Below are 19,334 nucleotides of genomic sequence, written 5' to 3' on the forward strand. Positions count from 1 at the left end.
AATGTGAATGACGGGAGAGAGGGGAGGGGTGCCTGATAGGCAACAATGGAGCAGGCTGTTGAAAGGTGGAACAAAGAGGTAACTGATCGCTCTCAGTTTGAAATTCAATAGCATAAGGATACATTGGTTGAAATCCAGGGTCGGAGGCTTGTAGCATCAACAGTGGAAGACGCTTGTTGCAGCATTAATTTTTTTCGTTTTTAACAGAAACAATTCAGTGTGAATCCAATGTCACTTCTAAAGCACAATGCCCCCCCCAGCCGTGTTTGCCAGCAAATGCAGAGCTCTAGAGGTGGTGGGACAGTTGAAATGGAGGCAGATTGGCCTCTTGCTGTGATTTTTGCAACCCAGCGAGAGAGAGAGTGGGAAGTGTGTGTTTTGGGTATGTGCTGGGAGTGTAGGATGGTTGCACCTGTGATGAAGCAGGCTGACTGTACTCTCATGCGGGTGGAGGAGGCAGAGCAGCTGTGCTGATCTATTTACAGTATTTGCCTGGCTCCAGCGGGAGATCTGTGCCTTCATGTCCTAGATAAAAACCTTTCTTTTGCTCCTGCTCAAACAGATATGGCACACTGGAAACCTCCTAATGTAAAGTGCTCTGTGCTACAGCGTTCCAGGAACCTCTTGAATCCATTGATGAGAGTTTTACGGCGATTCTGATAAATAGGGCAATATCTGTACAAATATAATTGCTGTGCTGTGCCAGAACAAAGATCTCCCTAGCATAGCATTCTGTCCCCGACTAGAGCCACTCATATGGCCAAAGGAAGCTTGCAAGCAGGGCAAGTCTGCAGTAGCTATCCTTATTCTTTGTTCCTAGCATTGTGTAATTATCAGCAAACTGCCTCTGAATGTGGAGGCTCCATTGCTAGCTATTATGTCTTTCAGTCACTGATGTCCCTGTCCTCCATCTAATCTGATTATTGATTGCTGGTGGGTGGACAATGTATTTTTTTATTGCTTTGGGCTATTTTATAGTATCTTTGCATTTTTACAATGTAAGTCACTTTGAGACTCTCTTTTTTCATAGGAACATAGGAAGCAGTCTTATATTAAGTCAGACTTTTGGTCCATCTGTCCCAGTATTGTCTGCAATGAGTGGCAGTGGCTTCTCCAGAGTTTCAGACCAGAGTCTCTCCCAACCTTAACTGGAAATGACAGGGATTGAACCTGGGACCTTCTGCATGCAACTCAGATGCTCTACCTGAGCTGTGGCCCTTTCCCTTCTATAAAAAAGCAGTTAATAAATTGAATAAATCATCATCATAGTCAATCCACTTCACTAATGCTCATCTCAGCAATCTCGGTAAATGATTTCCACAGTATGATATGGTATGATGAGTAATGATAAATTAATTGTGATATTTCTCTCCCTCCCCGAATCCGAATTTAGACTAGTGACATTCTCTGTGTGGCCTGGGTACTGCAATAGCTTTGCTGGTTCTTTAAGTTTATTCCAGTTTCTTCTTTTAGTAGCAGAAGACATGCTGGGACTCATTAAATCAGAACTTGGCCAACATATTTCTAAAACAAACATGTGCACACAAATCACTGTGTAATTAGGATTTGGGGGGTACAGTCTCCCCAACAAATCCAAACACTTTTTTAGTTTCATCTTTGGCTGTTGTAGCCATGTTGATCAGACAAACACAGGAATGTGCCTTTATGTTGTGTCAGATCCATCTAGCTCACTGTTGTCCACCCTGGACAGAGCCCATCTATATATACTAGTAACAGTAAGAGCTCCCCATAACCTGTTTGAAGATCTCCCATTCCCACAGCTTTGTTTGTTTGTTTGTTTGGTTGGTTGGTTATTACATTTCTATACTGCCTTTCCTTCTTAGGAGCTTAGGACAAGGCGTTTGAGGTGTTCTTTGATCCAACATTGACAGCTGAGACCCAAATGGCCTCAGTGACCTCAAGCACCTTTTACCAGTTTCTGCTAGTTTGTCAACTGTGGCCTTTCCTGCATAGGGATAGCCTGGCTACAGTGATCCTCCAGATCTGATAACCTCCAGGTTGGATTGCAATAAGTGCATGATGGGTATCTTGAAAATGGTTCAGAAGCTCCAGTCTGGCTGCTAAAATTCTGGCTGGTTTACCCAGGAGATGTATTAATGTCAGTTCATAACAAACAACAGTACGTTGGCTTCCAGTTCACTACTGAGTGCAATTCTGGTGTTTATCTTCAAAGGGCTTGGGCTCCAAATATCTGAGGGAGAGCACCTCCTCCCATATCAGCTCGCCTGTGCATTAAGATAATTAAAAGAGACCCTTCTCCATGTTTCCTCTTTAGGAGAAGCACATTACAAATACATAATAGAGAGGACTTCTCTGTGGTGGCACCACCACTATGGGCTTGTCCTCCCAAGAGAGGAGGTGCCAACATTTGCTTTTGTTTTTTGACACCAGGTTAATGCCTTGTTTGTTTGTTTTGCCAGGCATTTTAGATTATGGTGTTTCGAACTGGTTGAATGTTTTTATTCCTCTGAATTGTATTGCATTGTTTATTATATTTTATTCTGCATTTTCAAGTCTCCTTGTATATCATGGTGTGATTAATTTTTGGTTATAGGGTGGCTTTATTTTTATTTTTTAAAAATTAAATACATATATGTAAATAAATTCATGCAGTTACTCAAGTTTATCATCAAAGCAACCATTAGGGGTAGGCTAATTTTAGAACCATCATGGATCTGAATGCATTCTTCCTAGTTTGGATCTAGTACTTTACCCACTGCACACACATAGGCTGTACACACCACGTGCAGTCTCTAGAGATTCTGGATTTAGATCAGCTGTAGATTATCCAGATTCCATAGGTTCAATTAAGGATTGTTGTTATAATGCCCATTGTTTGCGTTTCTTCATAAGAGCTGGTAGTCAAAGATCCCTTCTGGCATATTTTTACTCTGGTACATGAAATGTACCGGGAAAACTGCTGTTCTGCCAAATATTGTGGTGTAGCTGGTTGCATTTACACTTCCTGCATCATGCCTTTTTCCTGATTCTGTGTAAGACTGAGATTGATTCCTGGCTGGCAACAGATCATATTTCATAAGCTGTTCATTGAATTTGTTCTTTCAGTAAAGGTCTGTAGTGGTGTTACCTCTATAAAAGGTTCTACACATCTTGAGTAGCTATGGACCAATGATTACTTTTTCGGAATGGAGAAGGTCGGTGACCAGCAATTGCACTTTCAGAGTGCTGTGTTACCCAGAGGGAAGCCTCTGGATCTGAGAAGGAAGCCTGCTTTAGTTCATTATGACCAGGAAGCAACAGTATACAGAAGGATCTGAGGCTTGTCAGTTTGAAAGTCACAGATACTCCTTCGGCAGGGGGAGCATTGGAATTAGGTTTGTGACATCCTTCCATTTAGCTGTCACACAGATACACCACCCTAACATTATGTTCAAAGTTCATGCTCTAAAACAATGGCTCTTTAAAAAAATGTAATCTTGTAGGATGTCACTTAATTGCTAGAAAAGGTATAATCTTCCCTCTGCTTCTGCTTAGTGTGAGGGTTGGGCTCAAAGATAGAGCTCCATTGTCAACCCACCCTAGGCCCTCAGTAGCAAGTGCCTGGTATTGTGTGCTTTGAAATTGCAGTATAGAAGCCACTGCTTTTGGTCTGGTGATATGAATCTAAGTCTGCAATTGTCATGTACACACTGCAGGGTGGGGAAGAGCTCTCTGGGTTTAGAAGGTCCAAACTTGATGACATGTGGAATAAGTCAATGCATTTCATGCTATCTAATTAATTAATTAATTAATTAATTAATTATAACAACAACACAGAGGGGACGAGGGTTGGGACTGTAGCTTGCTGAAGGAGAGATTAAATTGTTGATGTCAATGGCTTCTTCCCCACCATGGCAAAGAGTTGCTTCAGTGGGAGGGGGGCACTTTTAATTGCAACCGTGGCACAGGAAGAAAGGGTTAAACTCTACCTCCCTGTTCATGATGGTCCCTATCCTAATTCCCCCTCCCCCCCAAAAAAACCCACATACACAAACACTCAATGCATTCAGACATTTAATGTGTCATCTAGCTGGGTCATTCTGAAATGCTTGAGTTTGTTTTCAGAGTTAACCCTGGCTCTCTCGGCCACAGTGTAAAGTTGCTCTAGCAAACATGACAGCAGCAGCTGTGCCCTGCCTGCTCCCTTTCCTTAAAGCATTGTCATCATGCTTTAGACATTCCAGGGCCTCAGTTAGAGAATTGCTTGAAGCCTGCGTGGCTTGATGGTAATGGGCCAGATTTAAAACTCTACAGCTGGGTGGGTCTATGTCATTTAAGTTACCTCATAGGGAAGAAAAGCTGGGCTAATTTTGCATGTGGCCTTCTTTCCACCATGCTTCACAAAGGCACGCTGTGATTGCCACATACATGTCTCCTGTCATCCAGCAATGAAATACAATCGCATCGCCTCTAGGGTGAAGCATGCTGTTTTATTTTGGTCAGAGAAAGCAGGAGAGTGTATGATCATGTTGCACTCTTTTGTTCGTGCCAACCAAGTCTATTTGCGAAGTCCTGTATAAGGAAAGTGGGATAGAAATCATATATATATATATATATATATATATATATATATATATATATATATACACACACACACACACACACACACACACACACACACACACACACACATATATACATATATATATACGCATAAATAAATAAGACAGTGGCTGTTCCTTCTACTTCCTCTGTTATTTGCTTTGCCTATAGCCGTCATTTACCCTTACTATGTTTATGTAGCCTCAGCTAGAACTGAAACATGAAAAGTCATGTTCTGTGTCTCCCCCTCCACCCCGAGTTCTTGTGCAAATGAAATCAGCAGTTGGCCATAGAACTCCTGGCTTCTTTGGGTTCCTTGGAGCACAAGGCATTTGGATGCCCATCTGCTAAGCATTTTCTCAAAACTTCCCTGTCTGTGACAGTGTCTTGAAATAGATGCCCTTTTAATCCAGCCTTCCTCAAGCTGATACCTTCCAGACATTTGGGACTGCGGTTGTTATGCTCCCTGGCCATAGGCCATGCAGGCCAAAGGTGATGGGAGCTGGAATCCAAAACATCTGGAGGACACCAACTTGGGGGTGGCTATTTTAATCGTCATACTTAGATATCAGAAACTCTAGGAAGTAGAACTATTCCTTTGCCTCTATGGTTTCACTCCACATTTGGTGCCTCATTAAGATGGACTTGTGAGAATGTTATTGATTCCTAGTTTTCCATAGTGCCATATATTGAATTATGGTCTATTCCTTATAGCGATTGATGTGGAAATCTGAGGTAGTGGTGGTGGATGGTGTGTGCATCTATATTGTTGCACGCCACCCCAGTCTCCAAGCAGTGCGAGATTCCAGGGGTTCCAGACTCTTACCCAGGGTTTGTGTTTCTTTTGGAATGATGCACAGCAGAGACTGTGGTGTCTTTATGAAATATGGTTTATTTACAGATATATTCAACCTGAGCCTACGGTGGAGGGGTTCACAGCATCAACACCCAAAGGGGATCTTGCTTTTCCTGTAGGCCACAGCCTTGGATTCCAGCATAAATCAGGCATGGCTCTGTCTCCCAGCTGCCCAGCCTGCAGCCTTCCCACTTACACCTTTTAGATCACATAAGTCAACTCTGGCCTTTGTCTTTCTAACTACCAGGGAATTGAGGATGGGTGGGGGGCCTGCCCATTTGCTGTCTGGCACAGAGCCACTTCCTTTGTTACCTTAATGGCCCGTACTTAGAGGACCATTCCCTCACTAGGAAGCTAGCCTGGCTATTCCTGGAATTGAATCTGTGCTGGATCCAGGAATTAGGAGGCTCAAGCAATGCAGTCTACCCCACAAAAAACGCATAACAATATGTTTTAAATAGAAAAAGATGAGAGTGGTTCCAGAACTTTTCAAGGACTGGGCGCTTCTAATCTTTGCAAATCCTGGCATGCCATCAGTGAGCTGCCTGCTCTTCTGACTGGAACCCATCACCGCAGAAGGTCTGTCCAAGTTTGTCACTTCTGACAAGGCATTTTCTTGTTGGCTGGGACTTGGGTGCAGCAGCTATGACTCCTTCCTCCATGCCAGCTGGCCTCTGACCGTGTTCGGTTTCGGGACTTTGCCTCCCTTTGCCCTTTTAAAGATTGGGTTACTTAGAGAGTCGACAACTGTCTGGGGCATGAAAAACTGCCTCGGAGAGCTGGAGAGTTTGGACTGTTCCAGAGAAACTCTTCAGAGACCAAAGCAAGTAAACTAGAGGAGAGGAGTATTTTCTGGCTGGAAAGAAAGACAATGGTAAAGGCAAAGGACTATCCTTGGGAGACGTTTTGAGGAACAAACAGAACTGACCTAGCACAGTGACCTTTTGGTCAAAGGAAGCTGGAGATCAAGATTGGCTTCTCAGCAGAGGAGATTGGCTTCCAGAGTATCCTTTGTGTTTTCTCTCTGTATAGCATGGAGTTGGGATGTTATGTTTTTCTGCATTACTGTGATTTCTTGATTTTTGCGCTCTCTGTGTAAGGTAGAGGGGATTTCCCAGGCTTTCCTTAATGGTGAGGAGTTATGTGATTGGAATGCAATTTTTGTAAGCAGATGTATGTACACGCTTCCTAGAAGTCTTACTATCCCATTTTCTGATTGCTTCTAATCTTTGGGGTTCATTTAGTTTCAGGTCACCTGGGTGTGTTAGCTCACAGAAGGCATTTGCTTCTCATTCAGTTTTGGATGTTGCCCCAGGTATACTAATGTTATACAGTAATCACAGTTAACAATAATGCTTTATAGTAAAACTGTAAAATGTTCAGTGTTTTATTAATGAAGAGGGCTACTCTTTTCCTGAATGAATCCTTTGCCAAGAGAGTTAACACAGCCCTGAATTCAGTGGATGGAATCGTAGTAACATGAGCTCTCCTTCCTTAGGTAAGACCTCTGGTTCCTTAATGCAGAAGGACTGAGCACAGAAGCAAAGGAAGAAAAAATTAGAAACATTGCACTAATTTATTTCTCTGTGCAGAAACACATCCCTAGGTTGATAGAAGTGGGTTGTGTTTACATTTAATACATGCTGTTACTACTACTACTACTTTATTTAGTGCATTTCAAAATTGCAAGGTACATTATATCCATTGAATGGTCTTTTTTCCTATGTGTACATAGATTTTTTTTATCACCACTGTACACTCAGTACAAAGATCTCCTTCAAAAGGTAAAAGATATAAGGCCGGGTGGGATGAAAAAAAACCACACCTCCCAGCAGCCATAAAGCATCATATTCCAGTAATCTTTACAGCAACCCTGTGAGGTAGTCTAGCAGTATTATCCCCCTATAACAGATGGGGAAGCAGAGTGAGTGAGTTAGTGGGGGTGGTGGAGACTGAGGCTGAGTACAAACAATCCTCTGCATGTCTGCTCAGAAGTAAACCCCACATAACTGAATGGGGCTGGCTACCAAGTACGTTGGAGCTACAGTACCCAGTAACCTGGGAATAAGCCCCACTGAATTCACAGGGACATGCTTTTGAGTAGACATTGAGCGGAGGATTGCACTGTGAATTACCTAGTGACTGTGTGGCATTGAAATGAGGGAGTTTCCAGCTCCCTATGCTGTGCCAGCTCTAAAGCCATTTGGAAAAAAATATAAACAAAATCAAACTTTAGAAAATGCAGTTTTCCTGTTTCTTTCCTCCCTCTTTGTCTTTTGTTGGTACGGAAAGCAGTGAAGTCAGCGGGACTGAACCGCATGTCATACAGTGCCCAATGGGAAAAATGGAGTAAGACTTTCATAACCAATTCCTTTGATGCCCTAAGCATGCTTGGAATTGTACTAGTAAGCTTGTGGCCAACCAGATTTTGTTGGATTACAAGTCCCATCATCCCTCACCACTGACTTTGCTGGCTGGACTAGATGTGATTTGGAGTCAGAAGCATATGGAGAGCCACAGGGTCCCCACCCCTGATCTGAACACTCACAAATCCTGCTGAACTCAGCTCCAAGTAGGGCGGCCAGATGCAAAAGAAGGCAGGACTCTGCACCTTTAATAGTTGTGTAGATGGGAGGATTTCACCAGGTGTATTGTGTGTGATGCTGAAATTTCTTCTGCACATCTGTTAAAGGTGCAGGAGTCTGATTCCTCCTTCCCTTGGCCACCCTAACTTCAACACTTCTTCAAATCTGACCCCCCCCCCTTAATTTGGACCTCATCTAGAGCAAAGGGGTTGGTTTTTTAATTTTGTACTGAGGCTGGTTTGATAACTAAAGCATGTCATGTATGATTTGGTCAGAAATAATACAGACTTTGACTCTTAAGGTTGTAAGAACATAGGAAGCACCTGTTGGATCAGGCAAATCATCCTGTTTTCACAGTGGTCAGCCAGATGTGTATTCTTAATTTGGTGGAGGACTTCACACACTGTAGGTTTAATTCTTTTTCCAAGTTCAGCTGAATGCATGGGAAGAGCTCTAGGTCTGTTAGTCAGGAATTCTAGAGTTTTTAAGTTTTTAAACTTAAGTGAAACACTGGTTCTTTGGATGGTGGTGGTAAAATTGCCACTGATTTACAAGGGGGCAAAAGGAGTCAGGGACCTGGTTTTATGTTAGTTGATTCTTTTTAAATTGTGAGAGCTTAGGAGCGGTGAGAACTTATTTACAGATGTGTATACTTGGTGTGTATACCAAGGAGGACCAGATGTAATGAATATAATGCATCCTTTACATCTTATATTACCACTCCCCTTTAAAAGTCTCTTCAGCTTGGAGAATGTGAGGAGGTTGCAGTTGGGCATCAGTTAAATGTGGGCAAGTGTGCTTTCTCCATGATTCGAAAGCAGCCATAGTAACATGGTACCCTCCACCTCCCCTCAGCCTCAGCTAGCATGGTGAATTGTCAGGAATGATGGGGATTGGAGTCCAACATCTGGAGGGCACCTTGTTGGCTGCCTCTGTTCTGGAGGGGGGAACCCTGGTCACATTTTGCAGCTGTTATCCTGGAATAAAGAATCCTTATAAATTTTGCAAGAAAAAGCCCAAGCAAGATATGGATTCCTATGACCTTCTGGTATATCCTTTCTGTGCTCTTCCATGTGGGATCAGTAGATGCAAATGGAGTAGGAAATGGATGAATTATAGATTAAAAACAGTAATCTCAAAATGCTGGCTGTTCTTGGATATGTTGATCAAAAGCCTAGTCTCCACAAGAAGAAAGAGGAAGGTTGGCCACTAGTGGCAGCTTCAGGATTCATTTCTTCAGTTCAGGGGTTTGTATAAACCAGCTTATGACCAAAATTGGAGACTTAACTTAAGGATTGTGGTAGGAGGCAGCCTTTATCTCTCTTTAGCAAGAATGTATACTCTAGATTAGTTACCCTTTCACACACATGAGCTAGACAGGTATACAACTAAAAGCAAGCTTGTAACTAGGCAGTCACTGGCTCACCTGTGGCTAGTCAGAATTTCCACCAGGTGAGCAAATAGGGAGATTTTTAAAATATAAATTTGAGTTTGCGCCCTCCCTCCATCTCCCAGGCTATAGATGTGCTTTATCAATGGCTTATACTGGTATGCATGCACAGGTGAGCATAGAAAAGTGTGGGCTGGCAACTTATTCGTAAGGCTGGTTAAAAGTAACAGTGCTAGTGGTGTTACAAGAAACAATGCAGTCGGTTGGTAGTGAAAAACTGAGAGGGACTTGTTCTTGGGGAGTTTTCTCCCTGGCTCTCTTTTTGACTGTGACTAAATAGCTTTGAAATGCGTTATTAAACCTGATCTCTGGCTCTCAGTGTCCCATCTGGTAGCACCCTCATGTTGCCATTTCATAATTTCAATTCTTGTGAAAGCTGTCATTACGCAATACCTCTGAACAGCTACAGCAGACGTGTACACAAGGTATCTCATAATATGTGTGGGTAGCCTTTCCGGCTTTCTTGACAACTTTGCTTTGTTTTTGCCTTATTTTTGTACTTATGAACTGATCTTGGGTGTCTGAAGTAGAGCCAAACAAGATGTGATGGTGACAGATAAATGCTGCTTTGTACATGTCTGCTCCACTCATATATAAATCTGGGGTGTTTCAGGAGGAAGGGAGGTATATTTAGACTGAAAACAGTGAGAGGCCTTCTGGAAGAGCCTTGCTGCTGTTAAGAGTTGTGTGCCTTCACTACCAGTCTTGAAGGTGCCATGACAGGCCGCCATGACTGTACTGCTAGAATTGGGCCACCAGGATATCACTGTACCTCTGATTGTTGGAAATAGGGAGTGAATAAGTGAATGAGGTTGAATCGCTCCGCGTATTGTTCTGTGGTGCCACAGGAAAATAGACATTAGCTGTGGATGGGTGGAGGTGATACAAGGCTTGACTGCCCATATCCAGACAGATCTTCAGATACCCAGCATTTCTTGTTCACATTTATCAGTTTGCATGCAACCAGCATGGGCCAGGCAGAGTACAGAGTGGCTTCCCATGCCGAGTGACAATATCATGTGCTCCCATTTCTGTATTATGGCGCCAAACCACAGGAAACTGTCTAGCAGTATCCTTAATTAACTGAGATAATTAGGCTGCAGATAAGAATTTCAGAGAGAGTATGCAGTGACATTTCAACCTGTTGCAGTCGCTCTGTAATCTAACTCTCTTCAAAGCAAGCTTTGTTGAGTTGCCAGCAGGCCCAGGCATGTGCTGTCATCCATAACAGGACTGGGTTGGACCCCAGCAGTGATCATGAAACTTTTGGAACTTTCCCTAGCAAATGAAAGTCCTTAAATAGCCTTCCCCTGGATTCCAACCCAGAGAGCAGCAAATCCGCCTGCTTACTGGATGGTGGTAAATTTGCAGAGGTGAGTCACTGTTTTTTCACCACAGAACTATTTGTTGAACAGCGCAGTCCTGCATGCTTACTCAGAAGTAAGCAACATTGTGTTCAACATTATGAATGATTCCCATTGAATAGGATTGCAGCCTCTGTTTAACCATAAGGTGATACACTCCTGACATCTGTGCCCCAAACCCAAGTTTTGTACTCAGTTGCTGGTTTTTTGTTTTTTAAAAAAGATTCATACAAAACTAAAGTCAAATCTGGGGCCATTTGTTAAAATGTCCCTTAAACAACCACAGGGTTTTGGGTTGTTTTTTTTTTTTTGCTGAATTAAGCCATGTAATTACCTTGTTTTAAACTATCATTGTTTAAGGGGCATTTTAATGATCAAGAGGATGGAGCAACTTCCCTATGAGGAAAGCTTACACAGCGGTTCTCAACCTGTGGGTCCCCAGATGTTGTTGGACTACAACTCCCATCATCCCTGAGCTCTGGCCTTGCTAGCTAGGGGTGATGGGAGTTGTAGTTCAACAACATCTGGGAACCCACAGGTTGAGAAAAGCTGGCTTACAGCATCTGAGACTTTTTAGTTTAGGGAAAAGGTGAGTAAGAGGTGACATGATAAAAGTTTATAAAAATTATGCATGGCATGGAGGAATTGGAGAGAGAAAAGTTTCTCATAACACTAGAACTCATGGACATTGAATGAATCTGCAGGTTGAAAGATTCAGGACAGATAAAATAAAGTACTTATTCACACAGTGCATAAATTGTGGAACTTGCTCCCACAGGAGACAGTGATGGCCACCAACCTGGATGGCTTTAAAAGAGGATTAGACAAATTCGTGGAGGATCAGGTTACTGGTGGCTGTTAGGCACGATGGTTGTGTTTTATCTCCACTCTGCTTGCCGGTTGATGAGTATCACAGGTGGGCAGAGTGCTGTTGTGCTCAAGTCCTGCTTGTGGGCTTCCCATGGGCTTCTGCTTGGCTGCTGTGAGAGCAGGATGCTGGTCTAGATGGGCCATTGGCTTGACTTCGCAGGCTATTCTTAACAAATGGCCTCAAGATTTGACTTCCATCTTTTTTTCATCAAAGAGTTTCTACCGCCCCCAAAGCCTATAAAAACTTGAAAAAATAAAATTTGTATTGAAACTATACAGAAAGTACAGTAACAATAAGAAACCATGCTATGAATGCTACCTTTTATCCTTCTGCCGTTATTAGTGGTGCTTTGCACTGCAGCAACACTGAGGTGTTCCATTATGCTAGGAGCTGTATGGCTACCTACCAAGACGCATATTTCACAATCCGCATGGGAAGAGAATGTTGTTTCCATTCTCCTAATGAAGAACTAAGAGACTAATTAAAATAGCCTGCTCAAGGTCATTCCTTTCTTCTTCACATACAGTTTTGTTGAATCTGTGCCTTCCGCATCGCAACCTTGCATTTTTATGGCAAGATGTCATCCCACAAGAAAAACTCCCAGAATGAGCGCAACAGAAGAACAATCTGTGGGAAGCTGCAGAGATATATTTATAAATCAGAAAACAGATGGGAGAGGCTGGTGTTCAAATCTTCCTATAGGTGTCAAAATGCTAACCTGTTTGGAGACTCTGCTTCTTGATAGGAAGCTTTCATGCTTGATCAGTTTTTAAGCTTTACATACTCTAGTTCAAAGGCCTCTGAATTTAGTCCACGTGCAATGAATGGGAGATAGCCTCTTAATAAACAGGTTGGCCTATGGGAGAGCAGGTCTTCTCTCAAGTATCCAGGCCCCCAGTTGTGTATAAAGCTCTGAACAAGTATCAAATCTTTGAAGTGGTTTCAGTGGTGTATTGGCAGCCAGTGCAGTTCATGCAGAATATGTTCGCAATCAGCCACTTCCTAGCTGCAGTTTCCAGACAAGCTTCTTGGACAGTTCTACATGGGGGTGGCCTATCACTGGGCCTGATACTAGCAACCAAAGCAGATTTGCAGGAGCCTGTGCTCATATGAAGCTCTGGCCAAGGAAAAGTTTCACTCTCAAAAGCAGGAGACTTAACAGACTTCATAAAGCACCTAACACTACAGTCTTAAACACATTTACTAGCAAGGGACGAGGGTGGCGCTGTGGGTAAAACCTCAGCGCCTAGGACTTGCTGATCACATGGTCGGCGGTTCAAATCCCCGCGGCGGGGTGCGCTCCCGTTGCTCGGTCCCAGCGCCTGCCAACCTAGCAGTTTGAAAGCACCCCCGGGTGCAAGTAGATAAATAGGGACCGCTTACCAGCGGGAAGGTAAACGGCGTTCCGTGTGCTGCGCTGGCTCACCAGAGTAGCTTCGTCACACTGGCCACGTGACCCGGAAGTGTCTGCGGACAGCGCTGGCTCCAGGCCTATAGAGTGAGATGAGCGCACAACCCTAGAGTCTGTCAAGACTGGCCCGTACGGGCAGGGGTACCTTTACCTTTACCTTTAAGGCCTCTTGAGCTCTGTGTAATTTACCTTTGAGTAAACATGCTTAGGATTTAATTGTTAGTTGTGTTTTGTTGTCCGTGGATGCACAAGGCCAGATAATCTGTTGCTGTCATGAGCATTGAGTGCTTCGTAGTCCCCAGCTCGTTGATGAAATTGGCATGGCGGAAGGGATCTGCCATAAGATCTCTTTTGTGGCTAACTTGTTCTGTACCACAGAATTTTCTTCTAAATTGCTCTCTTCAAAGAGCACACTGCTTATTCAAACAGGGCTGATTGGTAGTGTTTGTTCTCTGAATGCTTTGGGGAGGAGGGGGGTGGTGCAGGCACCAAGGAGACAGAAAAGCTTCCCCCTGCATCTTGCATGTTCCTTCTGCCTCTGGGTTCACTCTGTTCTCCGTGGCACTAGCCAGGGCTTATTGTACTTGGCTGCTGATTCAGAAGCTTCAGTTCCCCAGCGAGCAGCCGAAACACACATGCCTTCCTCTCTTCCTCCCCCCCCCCCATCCATGGTTCGTATGCTCCCACCAGTACCCAGCCCTCCAATCCTTAACTCAACTCATGACAGGAGGAGGAGAATTTCCCTGTGGAAGGATCACACAGCCGGGCTCGTTACCAACGCTGCTGCTCATGCCAGAAATGCACCCTTCTGAATCTGACCCCTGCCCTGGGAAAAAGATATTGCTGCTCAACTCTTTATTAGGAGTCTTTGTAAGTACAGCCTTCTTTCTTCTGCATTTTCAGGAGCATAGGCTCATCGGAGGGCAGATGGTAGCATGCAGGACCAGCCCAATATGTCTTGCTGCCTAGGATGGACAAGATTTCTCTCCCACTCCAGTTCCATGAACAGAAGCTGATCAGATTGGCAGTTGAATTGAACTTGAGTGCTGGCTGTCTCCACCACAACAGAGGGCAGCAGGTCGCTTACAGAGTGCAGGGCAAGCTGGGCGGCAAACACAGTTCTGTCCTCCAAGTCTTTACCACCTGAGGCAGATGCCTTACTATACCTAATGGTGGGGCCTGTCCTGGTTGCAGGACATTTGGGGGCACCTTGAGTGGGGTGATGAATCTACTGGGTTTATACTGGTTCTACTAGACTGCAGGATTCCTTATCATACTATATCTCCTAAAACCAGCCATCTGGAGAAGAGGGCAGAAGAAGTAGGAGGTGCTGCTGCCAGAAGCTCCCGTATGGTCCCTGTCTCTCTGCCTCTTTCATGATAAGCAGAAACATTTTGATGGTTGCAGTGCTAAACCTCTGCTGCTGGAAGGTTTTTGATGTTCCAGATGTTGCTGATCTTCAACTCCTGTCATCTCTGACCATTGGATATACTGGCTGCATCTGATGGGAGCCCAGCAACATTTGGAGGACCGCAGTTTACCCACCCCTGTTTTAGGTCTGTTTGCTGCTGGATCCTCTCCCACCCTGGAACTTTACACCCTCTTCCCAAAAAGGAGAAGGCTATCAGTGGCTGGTAGCCATGATGGCTGTGCAGTACCTCCAGCCGCTGAATACTGGTTGCTGGGGAACACAAGTGGGAATAACATTTTTGAGCTCATGTCTTTCTTGCAGTCTTCCTATAAGCATCTGCTTGATCACTGTGGAAATCGGATGCTGGTCTAGATTGACCTCTTGGCCTTGCAACAGAAGGGTTCTTATGTTCTTATGCTTTTGGATAGAATACAGTTGTGATGCTCTGCTTCCCCTTTGGTAGGGAAGAATATCATAGTGGTGTAGGTGGTTGGAATGTGCAGATTTTCATATTTATTCTGATTGTGTTCTTGAATCTTAGGAAATTGCTTTCTCGGGGTTTTTTGTTTTTGTTTTGTTTTTTTGCAAAAGTAGGCTGCTGTTCCTGCTGCAGCACAGTTCTCCTGCTTACCTTACTAAATGTGAGGTGGCTTGGCAGCTGCTATGGTTAACTGAAACAACTTTGTCATTTTTTGCTCAAGAAGTTGCGTCAGCTCAGGTCTTTAGGAGAAAGTTGTGCCCATTCCAGACAGTGTTCTGTTCTAGCACTGCCAGTCTGCAGATCAAATTGAATTTTAACACACACATACACACCGGTGTGCATTTGTAAGGTGACCCTTGGCTTATTTTAGACACTTAGGATTGAAAGTTTTGAAACTCCGATGAATTTAGGCCAAGTTTCCTCCGCCTCCTTCCAAAAGACCTAAGTGTTCTCATCAAGCCAATAGAGCTCCTTTTTCTTGTAATTGGCAGTGTCTAGGAAAACATGCCTTGTGCTTACTATTTTGAGCATAGGTTGCTTAGCCCTTTTCTTCTTCTGCTCTGTTTCTGAGCAAACTGGTTATCACTGAGCTGAATTTTATTCAGCATAGACTTTCCATTACCCAGCTTACAGAGGGTTGGCACTGCCGTTGCAGAATATGGCTCACTGGCCACATTCAGTACATAGAACTGAACACATAGTGTGTTTTCTCCTTCTGTGAAGCTGCTCATTTAAGGTGGCCTCCTACCACCCAAAAGAGATGAAATATACTGCCAAAGAAGAAACCAATCTGCATAAAATTTGGATATGCTAATTGATGTGTACGGATGCCAATTTAAAAATAATCATTGGAATTTACATAGAAATTGACATAGAAAGACTTGTGACTGGGTGACCTGATTGACTGTTTAGTCTGCTGTCCAGGTGCTGATTTCAAGGTCCCCAACTCTCCTTTCTTGTGGTTCTTTATATGGAAACAAGACTTGGGTCTGTTCAGCCCTTCAGATAAAGAGCGTCTCTAAACAAAGTTCTCCTTCTCAGTTTGGCAGCCTCTCAGCTCAAGGACACTGGATTTGTGCTGGAGTTTTGTTTGCTGTTTAAATTTCTCTCCCACCAATCCATTTGCTTAAGATGGAGGTAGTGTTTGTAGACTCCTGGCTCTGTTGTTCTGATGACATCAGGCTGTTGAATGCTGGTGCAAATGGATGTTGTAAAAGCAGGCATTGCTGCTGGATCTTCAGGTTAATGCTCATCCACATAGTACTTTTGAAGGGGAACAGATGTGTTTTTGACTTCATTCACAGTAACACACTTTGGTCCTCTTTCTGCATATCTACTTGAGTGCAAAAAGGGCCAATTCCAGAGTACTGGGCTATTGCATCTTTTAGGTAGAAAAGAAAATATATCGTAACGCCATGGCAGAGTCATGGCCAACGTTTTGGGCAAGTGTTCCATAAGTCTAATCTAAGTATGAGACAGCACCACTCTAGCTCATGCTCAGTGGCGGAGGAAGGGGGTGCGGTAGGCGCGGCCCGCCCAGGGTGTCACCACTGAGCAGGGTGACAAAATGCCGGGTGGCACTCACCTATGTGCGCCCGAGCCAAGCGTCTTTCACTATCCTGGGAGAGACGCAGTGGCTTGGCTCTGTGTGCAGGCTCTGCGGTGAGTGCCGCCCAGCATTTTGTCACCCCCCAGCTGTAGGGTGGCTGAGTGGGAGGAGGCAGGCAGACTCCAGAGGCTCTGCAGGGTGCGCCCCACCCCTATGGGCAGTGTGCCTGAGGCGCCCGAGCGGCTTCCTCCACTGCTGCACAGATCGCCATGGCGCCCCCATGTGCAGATTGTCGCAGCACCCCGTCCACCCCTTGTGGGCAGATCGCCCCACCCCCGCCGCTCCAGGTGCTGGAGCACCTAGCTACGCCCCTGCTCATGCTGCAGTATTTATGCAGCCCCCAGGAATTGGGGGAGTTTTGATGTTCTATGTTTTGATGCGCTGAATTACAGGCAGCAGCAAACCATGAAAAGACAGAATGTAGGTCTGACTATGCTGAGATGTACCCAATTTCTTTTAAAATTATAGTCCTTATTTCTAAATTCATATCTAGACAAAAAAAATAGTACACAGAAATTTTATGCAGAACTGTGCCCTCTTTTGTCCTCTTTTTTTATTATTACAGATGTATAAGTGGCCACCCTATTTCCACCACACCAGCTTTAAATCCTGCTTTTCCTCCTACATCTCCAAAGGACCCCACTGGCTTTCTGTGAAAGAGAACTTTAATTATGACTGAACAACTGCAAAGCTTTCCCTCCGTACAGGGATTTTAGTTCATTTTATTTGGCTAATCCTTATGTCAAATCTATTGCACAGACATTTCAGGTTTGCTGGGGTTTATTAAACACTTTGCCCTTAAGCGTTTCTGGCATCCCAATTATCCTTTTGTTGCTGAAAACAATAAAACAGATTGATTTGCTGTAGGAGGTTTGACATGACTTTGCATTTGCAAATGAAGTATTCCACTCTGGTAGGTTTAGGACATAAAGATTGAAGGCTTATGATATGGTCCAGATGCAGGAAATGATGAGGTTCCATCCTGCTGGAAACTAGCGTTGATGGTAGCATGTAAAGAGTCGGCCACGACTGGACCTAATGATCAGGGGTCCCTTTACCTTTACCTTTTTAATCCAATGCAGGCAACTCCCCATTTACATGGGGGTTACATTCCGAGGCACGATGCATCGAAGTGAAATCGCGTATATTGGGAACACCATCGAGAAAGCCTGCAAACACCACAGTTGCTCCCTTCAAGCCTCCTTGCTCAAACTTTGTGCTAGGTCTCCTGGGATTGCTCTTGCAAAGCCTTGCTTGATGCTGTTTTCGGGCCATTTTGCCATTTCCACGCTCTTTTAGGACCGTTTTTGCCCCTATTTGTGCCACTTCCGGATTTGTGGGAATGCGTGTGGTCACAGTTGCATTTGCCTTGAACGCCCGCAAATGGGGAGTTGCCTGTATATTGTCTGAATCTGCTAACATGTTTGCTGTTGGACAAGTTTGCCGCATTCACCATTCAAACTGGGATATTTTGCTTGCTGTTGTAATGCTACTCTGAGCATGGGTGCATCCAAATAGGGACTTCCTTAACGTCAGATTTCCCCTGGACAGGGTAATCTGGTTTAAATTGCCTTTGACGTGATAGCTTCTAAGTGCCCTCTTTGGTCATATGGGGCTCAGGAGGGTGAGGGTTATGTGAGGTTGGCGAGCTGTGCAAGTAGCAGCAGCATACTCTAGTACAAAAACATTTGTTATTGTCTGAAAATAGAAAATCTGTAGCACTACCCAGTTTGTGGCTGATCCCTGAAAGTTTAAAAGAGCTTTATCCTGAAAATCCCATTACCCTGCTGTGGTTTTAGTACTATTCCTTTTAGTCTGATTATGTAACAAATGTTTCCATTTCCACATCCAGTGTGCATTCCTGTGTTCAAAATGAACCCAGTATTCATCACCTTTAGGCAGCCAAGGCTTTCCTGGGTTTTTAATTTTGTCCAAAGAGCCTGGGAGAGGAAGTTCCTATAGCTTTATAAGGCGTGAGACACCCACACATGCTTCCTCCTCTGGAAAATCAGGCTCCAGGGCTCCCATCAGAGTCAAGAGAGCCTGGCTCACTCAAGCCAGCTGGGTTCCTGAACTCTGCTGTTTAAGTGGGAAAGAAAAGGTTCTCTTGGACTGTACAGACTGACTTTGCCCAGGGGCGTTTACACAGGCAGCCTAGAGTGCTGAGATTGACCTAACCTCCTCCTGATGTTAACTGGAGCTGAAGGTGCTTAGCACCTTGTAGGATCAAGGCAGTTGAAAAAGCTGCCTCAGCGTTCCTCTAACCTCTGCACTGAAGGCTGGCTGAAGCTCTCCTCCTCCTCCAAAGTAAAATGCTCTGCAGCTTTCCACCTTGTGGTGTTTAATGGCAATGGCAGCCAGTCCCCACCACCACACAAAAAAGTTATGGGCAACCCACCAACCCTTCTCCCAAACATCTATACGTTCCACATGCTCCCCTTACATGCACAATCTCATGTCACTCTTTTCACCTTAGGATTTCATATTGCTTCTTTGTTTTTCTTCCTTTCCACTTCTTTCCCCCTCTGAACTATCTCCTTCTAAACCCCATTTCTCTCTTATTTCATGCTTCCCCTTCTTCATCCCATTTCTCACTCCATTTGTTTTCTGCAGCCTCTGCTCCACCTTTTCCCTCTTAAACCCCAATTGTTTCATCTATGCCCGTGGTTTACAAGCTTGATTCAAGTGGTCTGTGAAGTGTCCATGGATTTATAGTTGAAGATGGGAGAAAGC

General features: G+C 44.3%; 1 protein-coding gene across 5 annotated transcripts in view; it reads left to right on the top strand.

Annotated features, from left to right (window-relative positions):
• Positions 1-19,334, top strand: part of TMCC2 (transmembrane and coiled-coil domain family 2) — a 93,085-nt gene that overhangs the window by 51,233 nt on the left and 22,518 nt on the right. Inside the window, exons 1-2 of one of the 5 annotated variants that reach the window (XM_028734314.2) lie at positions 5,930-6,423; positions 13,828-13,970. The exons of the other annotated variants lie outside the window; for them this stretch is intronic. Coding sequence (XP_028590147.1) covers positions 13,890-13,970 — 81 coding nt within the window. The 5' untranslated portion in view covers positions 5,930-6,423; positions 13,828-13,889. Of the gene's footprint in view, positions 1-5,929; positions 6,424-13,827; positions 13,971-19,334 lie in introns of those variants that run through there. 5 annotated transcript variants of the gene reach the window in all.

The sequence above is a fragment of the Podarcis muralis genome, chromosome 5, assembly GCF_964188315.1.
Source record: "Podarcis muralis chromosome 5, rPodMur119.hap1.1, whole genome shotgun sequence".
NCBI lineage: Eukaryota > Metazoa > Chordata > Lepidosauria > Squamata > Lacertidae > Podarcis > Podarcis muralis.